General features: G+C 42.1%; 1 protein-coding gene and 4 non-coding genes across 5 annotated transcripts; 1 reads left to right on the top strand and 4 right to left on the bottom strand.

The window, feature by feature from the left end:
- Positions 1 to 2,480: 2,480 nt before the first annotated feature.
- On the bottom strand, positions 2,481 to 2,810 carry R03E9.7. Its single transcript, NR_071354.1, has one exon. It is a non-coding gene; the product is annotated as an Unclassified non-coding RNA R03E9.7 (non-coding RNA).
- On the top strand, positions 2,771 to 3,104 carry R03E9.10. Its single transcript, NR_071353.1, has one exon. It is a non-coding gene; the product is annotated as an Unclassified non-coding RNA R03E9.10 (non-coding RNA).
- A 78-nt stretch (positions 3,105 to 3,182) lies between these two features.
- On the bottom strand, positions 3,183 to 4,731 carry mdl-1 (Mad-like protein 1). Its single transcript, NM_076735.6, has 3 exons — positions 4,443 to 4,731; positions 4,113 to 4,393; positions 3,183 to 3,823 (listed from the first exon to the last, which is right to left on the bottom strand). The coding sequence occupies exons 1-3, from the start codon at positions 4,594 to 4,596 to the stop codon at positions 3,413 to 3,415; spliced, it is 846 nt and encodes a 281-aa protein (NP_509136.1). The 5' UTR covers positions 4,597 to 4,731; the 3' UTR covers positions 3,183 to 3,412.
- Positions 4,732 to 5,627: 896 nt separating this feature from the next.
- R03E9.9 lies at positions 5,628 to 5,760 on the bottom strand. Its single transcript, NR_071352.1, has one exon. It is a non-coding gene; the product is annotated as an Unclassified non-coding RNA R03E9.9 (non-coding RNA).
- Positions 5,761 to 9,805: 4,045 nt separating this feature from the next.
- Positions 9,806 to 9,953, bottom strand: R03E9.6. The gene has a single exon (NR_071351.1). It is a non-coding gene; the product is annotated as an Unclassified non-coding RNA R03E9.6 (non-coding RNA).
- Positions 9,954 to 10,680: the final 727 nt, after the last annotated feature.

Here is a 10,680-nt window from a genome sequence, read left to right as displayed (position 1 = left end):
TTTCATTATTGTCTTTACGCCTCCGTGTCTTTAGTTAAAATTCGAAGCGTTTTTGCAAATGCGCCTGGCAAAAAGAACGCACACAATCAGAGACGGGCACACATGTGAAACAGCACACGAGAAAAAATGACAAAGGAGCCGAGTAGTTTTTGTTTTGTTTTTTTTTGTTGTTTTTTTTTTTGAGAAATAGAGGACGGGCTGCTCGAAGTATACAGAATCGGGAAGAGGAACGTGCAAACGGGGACACACAAAGATTGAAATAAAGGATGAAATCAAATCGAAACTGGTTACGCATTGAAGTGACGCTTCCTGCTGTCGTACTCTTCCTTGTGTAGAATGATGAAATCGAGGACAGTTTTATAAAAATCATGGAAATTGTATTTGAAGGATTTGATAAATCAGAAAATTTACAAAGCGACACCTGGTATTGAGTTTTGGAATGCGGTTCTTTCGGCATGGTCCGCAACTTTCTGATAAAACATCAAAGCTGCGGTGAAGGATGGATATGTAGTTTCTAAACTTTTCAACTAACTTTAACAATTTCTTAACCAACTCCCATAATTTTTTGCCAACTTTAGCAATTGTTCAACCAGCTTTAGTAACTGCTTAACCAATTTCAAAAATTTCTTAACAAACTCTTGTTTAGCAACTTCTAAACAATCTCAACGTTCTTGCAATTTCTTCACGAGTTTCAGTTAGTTTCCAACCACGTTCATCGACTTCCTAACCAGATTCAGCAACTTTTTAATTAACTTTCAACTAACTGTAGCAACTTTTCATTTAGCTTTTGCAGCATCTCAACTAACTTTTGCCTTCCACACTTTTTCCGCAAACTCAGCAACTTTCTAAACAACTTTCGCAACTTTTCAACAAACATTTGCAACTTTTCAAAATCACACTTCATCCATAAAGCGTGTTAAAAGTTTGATTATAACAGACATTCGATGTAGCACTGAGCATTGAAAAAACCATTTTGCACGGAAACAAGCATCACACGAATTAAAATGTTGCGAATGAATAAATAATAAGTCTTTCCAACTTTATCAGCCATTTTTTTCTAAGTTTAGCTTATTTCTACACCTGAACCTGCATCGAAAACTTGTAGTTCAAATGATCAAAAAGTTGAGTTTTGGAGTTTTGCACACGTTTTCTGAGAGAAACTGGTTTTTGAACTTGATGCCAATTTGTGCATCTTTTCTGTGATGTCCCAATATGTTGGAAGACTTTTCAAGTCGTTTTTAAACATGAATTGGCGTCTGCCATGGGAAAACCGAGAGCACAATTACACTGATCACCGATACTGGGGCCGATGACCACTCGACTTTTTGACGGCACATGTTTTTCTCGTGTGCAATAATCACTGCCAGGCGGAAACAAAAAGTAAAGAAATAATCACGGAGGATATCCCTTGCTGCTGCGTTGGGTGCGAAGCGTTTGATCTCTGTGACGTTCATCTTTTTCATCGTCTCCAGTAAGTGTTGGCCCAGTTGATATCTGTTCTTTTTCTTCCTCGTTTTCCCCCAAGGAAGAAGATCAAGAGAACAGGCAGAATTGGAGGGGGATTCAGCAGTTTTACGAGGTGACGGACAAATAGATTCTGCATTCTTTGTACACCCTGCACATCCTTGAACTCATTTTTAATGCAGGAAAGACATTTTCCTTCTTGCTCACACACGACCTTGACCTTTTTAAAAGAGCTCGGCTATGTTTTCTGTTCCTCATTCACTCTATAGCTCCGTCACTCAAGTGCATCGACACTATTTCTTGTTCGGAGCTGAAAGAAATAGCGAAAGAGTCGAGAAAGAGCCTTGTTTAGATTTTCGATCGCTGAGAAAAAAAATGACAGCGTCGCGCGTTTGCTGCATTTATTCTTTGTGTGCGTGCCCCTTGTGCAGCTAGACCGAGAAGGGACCCGCCTTTGAAATAATGATGCAATCGAAATAGATCTTCCGGGCAAGTGAAACATTGTGCCTTTTGCGGAGGTGCAAGATCCCACAGACATCGTTGAAAACGTTGCGAATTTCTATGGCGGGCCGCCCGTTGCTGCCTTCTAGCTTCTTGAGAGCATTCGAACGAAATGTTGAATTGGAAAAAGAAAAATGAGACGCATCCGGGGATTGTGACACCGACACTCCCACTGACAGCGATGCCCACGCTGGCTTCTGTTTCTCGAACGTTGTTTGATCTTTTGAACAAAGAATAAACGTATACAAAGTGGTGAACGTTGAGTTGCACAATGAAAACCAATTCACAGACTCTTATCAATCAAGTACAAACTTTATCGTCGTCGAATGACCGATGGTTTGAAAAAACCGTCGTAAGAAATACCTTCCCTAGGTAGTTTGGATGATGACACCGCCACGCGGAGAACTGGCCTGTGATAGCGAATCTATAGAAGTGATCGATGTTGATAACGATTTGCCGGGGTTTCCCATGTGTCCTTTGAAAACTTTCTGTTCAGAAAACTCAAACCACTATGAAAAAAAGTCGTTAGCACAGTAATTTAAACGTAATAATTCATACCAAGTCCGTGAGTTTTCAAGTGATCCCTGAACTTTTCCTTCTTCTTCTGTCTTCAAGTTGTCTAAAACTGAGCAACTCAAGCGTGTGCGCGGCTCCGTTTTTTTGGACTGATCAATTGAGTGCAACGCTAACCTTTTCACTTTTTTCTTCTTTGAGAAAGGCAGTTTGGAAACGTTTCAAAAAACACTACACTACATTCTAGCATACTTTTGAATACTTCCACGTATGGTGATTCATTTTTCTTCGCAATTTGGATACTCGATGCCAACAAAAGATGAGAAAAAGGTGGAAGGAGCAGTAGCAGATGTTTGAATGACTATTCAATGTACTTCTGAATGCAATGACGGTAGAAACACAAAGAAGATTTGATTTCGTACGAGAAGATGGTCACATTGGAAGAAGAATGAGTACGATTGACGACTATCAAAATAATGTGTGAGACTGTGTGGGTAAAGAGAGCGAGGCTATTTACAACACGATCCACACGCCCGACGATTCTTTTTCACTGATCGGCGACACGTGATCAACATGTGGCTGCGGTTGGGTTCACCCTTTTCTTTTTCCAACTGATGCGATCATCTGACGGAGAAAGATACGGAAGGTGTGCTATCTTTATAAATATAATCTAGACTGAAGATGAAGATAACCATATGATAGTTGCAATGCAAAAATGTTTATTACTTCTATATTAGGTAATAATTAAATTGGCTGATGAGTGCAAGGCGAATGGATTGTGAGAGTGTTGAGAATGAGAATTGGCGGAAGGAGAGCAGATGAGAATTTCAGGCAAAAATGGAAACAATGACACGCAAACGGGGGTAACTTATTGAATCGGTTTCAGGAGAAGAAATGTTCTTCAGAGAAATAACAGTCAAAAGTGGATAGATCATTAAACTTGGAGGTTGATTGGCAAGAACTGCGACACGTCAAATGGGGTAGGTGGAAGATTCATGAGATCAAAAACATTATGAGGGTAGACCAGAGGTCTTGGAAAAGTGATTGGACCCCTTGGGATAAGGCCTTCAGCGTAAAGGTCGATAATTGTTGGCTTATGTGAATCCATTGGTTTGCTTGATGGTGAGTACTCCAGGTAGCAGGGTGAATCGCGAGAAGATGTGGAGGTGAAAGAAGATGCTCGAGATTCGGGTCTGCTTTGTGAAAGCGTTTGGCAAGCTTGGCTAGTTGCTTGAGCAACTTCTTCGTCGGCTTGAAGTTGGGCAAGTTCTGCAACAAGTTCATCCTGTTCGTCTCTTAAATCGTTAAGCTTCTTCATTTGAGCTGCATTGCTGTCTTGCAATTCCTGCAAAAAAAATTAATTAATAATTGAACCCAATTGGAAATAACTATACAATTATTGTTGAAGTTACTTCTCATCCTCTCTCTTTCTTTTTTTTCGGAAGTTGTGGGAGTAGTGGGACTAATTGGAAAACGGGACAGAAAAGAAAGGCACTTTGCATCATCTTCATGAAACGAAACAAGGACTGGCTAGAGTCACGAGACCAGGTGGTAAATAGTGAGAGAAATGAGAGAAAGGATGGTATTGTCACACGACAATGATAACACGCTAGACGCACGTGGATGAAACTTACAATGATGTGATCTCGGGCTCGTGTTAACAGTGCAAGCGTCGTATTTCTGGTGGCATCGCTGACACATGGGACCAACATTTTGAGAGTTTCGAGGCATCCTCGGAGGTTAGCTCGGCGGGTTTTCTCAAGCTCGTTGTGTGCCGTCCGGCTGTGCTTCGAAGATTTTCTAGCTGGTGGGGAGGAGCAGTAGGGTTGAGATGATGTAGAGGCATTGGATGCACACGATGACTGTTTCTTGTCAACTTTTAGTTTTCCACAGAAAAGTGATCGGAGTTCGGACTCTGAAATAAAAACAGTTACTAAGACTATTACGAAATGTCATGTCTTTACCATTTGAAAGATCGAACATAGCTGGTGAGGAAGATCCTGGAGAGGAAGATGTGGAGGTAAGTGCTCCCAGATCTAGGGAAGAAATGTCAAGAGCGCCAATGTCTAAAAGACGTGCGGCGGTGAGAAGATGTCCAAGGTTGAGTTGCTGTTCCATTGCAAACAAGGAATAACAACTGGGGCGTGTTAGAGGGTACGACAAAAAATGGGATGCTTTCTGGCGGGTCGTTTTGCGTCCAGACTGAGGCGCAGGAGAAGTAGGAGGAGGAACGAGGGGTGGGGAGCGTCAACCAACCCGACGTAGGGGAGGGCCCTGGGAGAGACGATATGCAGGGCGGGACACGACATCAGAGAACGAACTAGGAAAGCACCGAAGAGGCGGCAGACGGCGAGAGGTAGTGTGTGTGTATGCACGTGCGCCTCGCATGAACTTGCTGTGGCAAGATAGGTCTCCGATTGCGTCGGGGGTAAACCACATTGCTTTGGGCTGCGCACGCAAACAGCGCAAGACCTCGTTTTCGCCCCTCTTCGCTTCACACAGTCACCTTGGCCCCCAACCGCTTTGCGTCCGCGCGGGACACACGCGGTGGTAGCCTAATATGGAATTTTCTTCTCGATCAGACAGCAAAATCGCAAGATCGGCGATTCTGTTTGCGCGCGGTTTTATTTCCGTCTTGTTTTGCAAAAATGGAGAGAGGTACAAAGAGCAGCAAATATATGATCGGAGATGCGATTAATACCGAACGGGGTCGCGGTATGTCCGCTGCCGCTACCGTCTAAAGTAATTTGCGAGTCGCTAGCGTACTGCCGCCGGAATCGGGGAATACCCACGTGAATTTCCTCACATGCAATGCATTGGATAGGTATTTCCGAACATGTCATTAGGTCTTGTGATTTTGATGTGACGGTTGCAATCCGACAATATTCGCCGGTTACAATTCATCACGTGTCTTCAATTTTGTGAAAGTTGTATTGTCGTGCTTGTCAAGTAGATGACGATATGATGGCTGAAGTCACAGAAGATGTTGTGAACAAATTGTTTTCAAACTCATGTACTGAAATCATATTTTGCGAAAATATTAGAACATTGAGATTGTTATGTTTTTTTTCTAGAAAATGATGTTAAAATCATTGCGATATTGCTAACTGGAGCATGAAGTTGTAATACTAATTCAAGTTCTTATTCTTGCGAAACGTCCTTTGCGGTTCAACATGTGGAATTCCCCAACATTGAGTCACTTCACATTACTGACGCTTACGAAATACTATGATCTTTTCGCTATCCGGACTTCCTGCATCGATGTCTCCAGTTGCAAAAACGCAAAAATAGTTCACGTGAAAGTGGCAAAGGGTCCCGTAACAAAACTATGTACCCGCCGTGATTTTGAAGCCTCACGTGCAGGAGCTTGGCAATTCTGTGTCACACTCTCTCATACACACGGTACTTGTTGCGATTTTCCTGATCGATGAGTACGAGAGAAAATACATTGATCACGAGAAATTGTTGTCGGGCGAAAATAAGAGGAAATGTTTTGTTTATATTGTTTTGTGTACCACGTGTTTTTTCTGGAACACTCCTTTGCCAGAATACTTTGCCCCATTCCTAGATCTTTTGATACCTCCGTTATTGAGCAGGGTTCAAGAAGAGCCATAATTTCTTGGGGAAGCCCTCGTCACACAGCCGAGTACGTGCCAAAGTTTGAAAATACTGGAGCAGCACGCAACTTGCATTCACATATACTTCCAACTTCCCCTTTAATCGAAAAAGGCTCCCGAAAGCTTGCCTCCGTCGTGCTCTGAGAATTCGATCTTTTGACCGCTTCGACTGGCGCGCGTGTATGTGTGTATTGGTTGAGTGTGTCTATATGCGTGCGGGAAAAAGAGAAGTCCAACGGGGCCTCGAGCAAAAAACCACGCAACACTCATTGCATGCAGAAGAGAGCCCTCTTAGTCTCGGTCGAGCATCTTTCAAGGTCCCTTGGCGTATGTTTTGTTTTATTATTGATGAGACCCGCACAGATAGAGTGGTCAAGTTAATCCCGATTCGAGCAAAGTTATTTTTGAAGCCGCTCGCTCCAATGACTGCTGTTGTGTGGTCTTCACATGGAGAAAACGAGGGGGGGGGGGTAAGAGCTGACTGGCACAAACATATACACACGCTCCCCTTCATCCGTTCGATGCTGTTTGTGCGCTCGTGTGCCGACACGGGTGTTCCCATCGTCGATTTGTTGTCGCTGGATGGCATCATCGGAGAATATATATACTTTATTTTACTGCCAACGTAGCGCAAACGAAATGGTGAATTTAGTAGGGAAGCCGACTGTTCTCACATTCCATTGACCACCCATAGATATAACACAGGAAATGAATAAATCTTCGTTGGTGTAGGCCAGTCGTTCCGTGGCGGTTGTCAGTGAAAATAGGATGGCCGCCCAGGGAGAGAAGGGAGCCGCAATTTGGGTTTCCCCTACTTATTATGCAAGTAGTGGTGGTCGATGTGTTGGAAGACAACGGACGTTACGACGAACGAACAGGGTGCACATCAAAGGATTAATAGTTTTGGGGTTTGTAAGTGTAGACGTCATCCCAGTGTACGTTGCATCAAGTACTCAAAGAGGGGTCATTCAAGTGGTTTTTTGATCGTCCGATTTATTATTCGCTGAACATTGAAAACTCAATTAATAATATTGACGGAAACGGCTCCAAGAACTTTGCACCTTAGTTTGGATTATAATATAGACTATGTGGGATGTTGGGCATGAAGTTAATTGTCCAGTCCCTAGTTTCACTTTTGCAACATGTTGTGTGATCGTCGTCGACGACAGCGGGAGCATGGACAAAAAGGCACGCATCTTCCCTTCCTCCTACACACTAATTGGATCGAGGCGTGTGCGAGAAAATGAGAATGCTTTCTAAAGTTGTGTGGACCATGGATAAGGAATGCAACCGAAATAGATTTTTGGGAGTAAAGTTTGGTTCCAAAAATTCTCTAATCTATTGAGTTTTAAAACAAAACGAGCAGGGACAAAATGTCGCTGTTGCAAACTACACGTGCCGACGATTGATAAGAAACGTGGTCGTTCTCCGGGCAGCTTTGCATGGGGGTTACCGACAATGGAGTAAAACAGAAAAGCGAAGATAAACGTGATGAAAAGGAATTCCCTGCAAAACATTTCCTCGAAAACCTGTTCGAAAATCTGAAAAAAAGTTGAATATTTACGAAAGATTTTTAACTTAAACACAAACTGTATATTTCGTGATTGATTGGCAAAAAAATATGGGTACTAGTTTATGAATGTCTTATTAGTTTCACGTGAATTTCCAGTGCGGAAGACTGTTGACATGACAAATAGAAGATTTTACATTTTCAACACCGACGTTTCCGTCGTCGGCATCATTGTCAATCTCGTGACTTGATTCCACTCGTGTTTGCGCATACGTATAACTAAATTCCATTTTGTACCAATCACGGCTTCATGTGATTGTATCGTGTTTGGCAGTACAGGTGAACGAATTGATGTTTTATTCTAACCAAAATTGCTTGCCGAAACCTTTTCAATCGGCCGACGATCAAAAAACGTACGCAAATTTGGTTTTTACAGAAGGAAACCATGAGTTTGATCAAGTGTTCTTTGCGTTTGATCGCACTGGTTTGTGATAATTATTGTTGGGAAAAACCAAGGAAGTTAGTAGATTTTAAGTTGTATATACGTATATGCGTTTCTGGTAAAGAATCTTGATAAGGTCAGTTTTGCGTCAGTCTCGTGACAACTTTTGTTCAGTTCAGTCGCCGTTAAAAATTGAAGAGGTATGATAGAGTGTTTCCTGAACCGCAGAATGGAAGAAAGGGGAAAGTGAAGTTTGAACCGGCCAACATGGCAGTACGTGATTCCCTGTAGAGTGTAGTGTTTGGAAAAAGAGTACTCGGAATGCAAAGTGACGTTTGACACAAACTTCGCCTCAATACCTGTATTTCCTTGTTTTGAAATGAAAGGGAATACCCGGCGCTATTGCAGGGCGAAGAAAAATCAAAAACATTTTTATCGTCTGCTGATCTTTAGACATTCTCTTTCTCTCTTTTTTCCACTAGCACACTTCGAAAATGCGAATGTGCAGACCCGCTGCATTGGTGTTCAAAAATATAAACAAAGTTAGAAGGGTGTCCAGGCCAAAGTATAATATTCCGTCAGTTTTGCAATGGTCTATAAACAAAATATTATAGAATATTGTCATTTGGAAACAAAGTATGGTATGAAAATTAGGCCCTGGTGTAGAAGATGTCATATCCTCAAAACGCTTAGATATGATGTTTTCGGTTCCTAAAAATGAAAATCGTGATTGTTACGTGCTGTTTAAAACAGTAATCTTGCAAATAAATTGAATTGAATCATTTTTGGATATCGCTACTACACACGTACCACGTTAAAACATTAACTCGTGATTCTACTAAAATCACATTTTTCTTCTAGAAAGCTTCCTGTAATGTTAGAAGATAGAAGTTAGAAATAATGAAAACATAAAATTTTTTTAAAAATGTTTCCTTCAGTTTTTGTACACACGTGACATTTTCATTTCCTCAAATTTTCAAACACCGTCAACTTCATGACAACACTATTGGTCTCGCAGTACGAAGTATTACAGTTTCCAACTAGTTTTCATACAAAGTGTTTATTTTTGCCCCAAACCCATCATATGTTTGCAGACATTGTGGAGGAACCATCGTTAAATGTGTATATCGGTACACAATGTACCGATACTAAGAGAATTAGAGAGAAAAATCAATGGGGGCGCCCGCAGTCGAGTATCTTCTTGTGTGACGTCGTTTCTCATTTTCTCACGTTTCCGTCCGCCATCTCCGTTGTCGCGTGGACTTTGTCCCATCTGCTGGCGCACGTGCATCCCATGCATGCGCGCCTGATAGTGGTGTATAGCGCAACATGAATACAATCAAAATTATTCATCTCATTTCTTCGCTGCAGGAGAGATTTGATAAAAAGACACGCACCGTCGAACAACACTGGTACGGTTTTTGGATAAGAGAGAGAGAGAAAGGATGCAAACGAGATTTCCGTCCCCTCCACATCTTCTTATTTCTCATCCTTCGCGCAGATGGTCACGTGGAAGCCAAGTGTATGAAAATGGGAATGTTGGTCTAGACATCTCAACTGTCCACTCCCTTCTACTTTCTTTCCCCCAACCTTGATCCGTCGTCATCCGTAGGAAAGGAACTAAGAGTGAAAGATTTCATTCCAATTTTAGTCGGAAAAATGTACAGTAGGAATGGGACTCTCAGACGGATATGTCTTTTCGCTTGTCTGTGCTTCCCATAGGGCTTGTTTATTTGTTTGTGACTTGGCCAACAGCTGATTCGTTCAAGCATGGAAGCATTGCTACTACTTGAGAATGACAACAACAAAAAACAAGGCGCCGGAGGTCTCTTCTTTCGTGTTGTAGTCGTTATCGTCGCCGAGCGTCCGAAGTGGTGACAGGGGACGGGGCACAATGCAGAAGAAATGCGGGGACCTCTTGATGTGGGGGACAGTATTAACTCGTTTTCATGTCAGGTTGAAAAACACAAAAAACACATTTAAATTCTAGTCGCACAAGTACTATTAATCTGTGTTAACAAAACATTTTATTGCCGAATAACATTATTAGTTTTTGACTGAGATGTTTGAACAGCTCGACGGGAAAAGACCTCCGTCATAAATGTTTCATTGGATATGTCTGAGTGTCTAGTCATTCGAGAAAATAGGAAATTCAATCAGAGCTTCTCTCTTTTAAGGCGAATACTAGTCTTTTTCAAAGAAACGTGACGCAATCTCATCATCAACATTCTTCATCATTCATTTTTTTTATCTTCTCATGAAACCAATTTGCTTAAACAGCTGCTGTTGGGCCAGAATCAAAGACGAAAGACAAGGACGTGTGTGGGTGTGTGTGACACATTGTACTATGTACTGATTTTCCTTGTTTAGACCAGTCCCTGGCACCACTTTCAATCGTGACAAAGGACAATGAGAGACACATCGTCCGATTCACATGATTCCGCCATTTTCGTTCTGGTGTAGCTGGCTGTTTTCCATCAGATGTCAGTGCTGAGACAGGAAACGGCAACGAAAAGAAGGGTTTCCCTGTGGTGAGGAGGAGACGTCTCCTATCTTACCAAATATCGCTATCAGCAGAAGTTGTTATCATTGAGATAACAAAGGCGAGGGGTTCCCCCGACTGACCATCAAAA

Source organism: Caenorhabditis elegans, chromosome X (assembly GCF_000002985.6).
Source record: "Caenorhabditis elegans chromosome X".
Classification (NCBI taxonomy): Eukaryota; Metazoa; Nematoda; class Chromadorea; order Rhabditida; family Rhabditidae; genus Caenorhabditis; species Caenorhabditis elegans.
The sequence above is the reverse complement of the archived record's forward strand: the minus strand, read 5'-3'. Positions and strand labels throughout refer to the sequence as shown.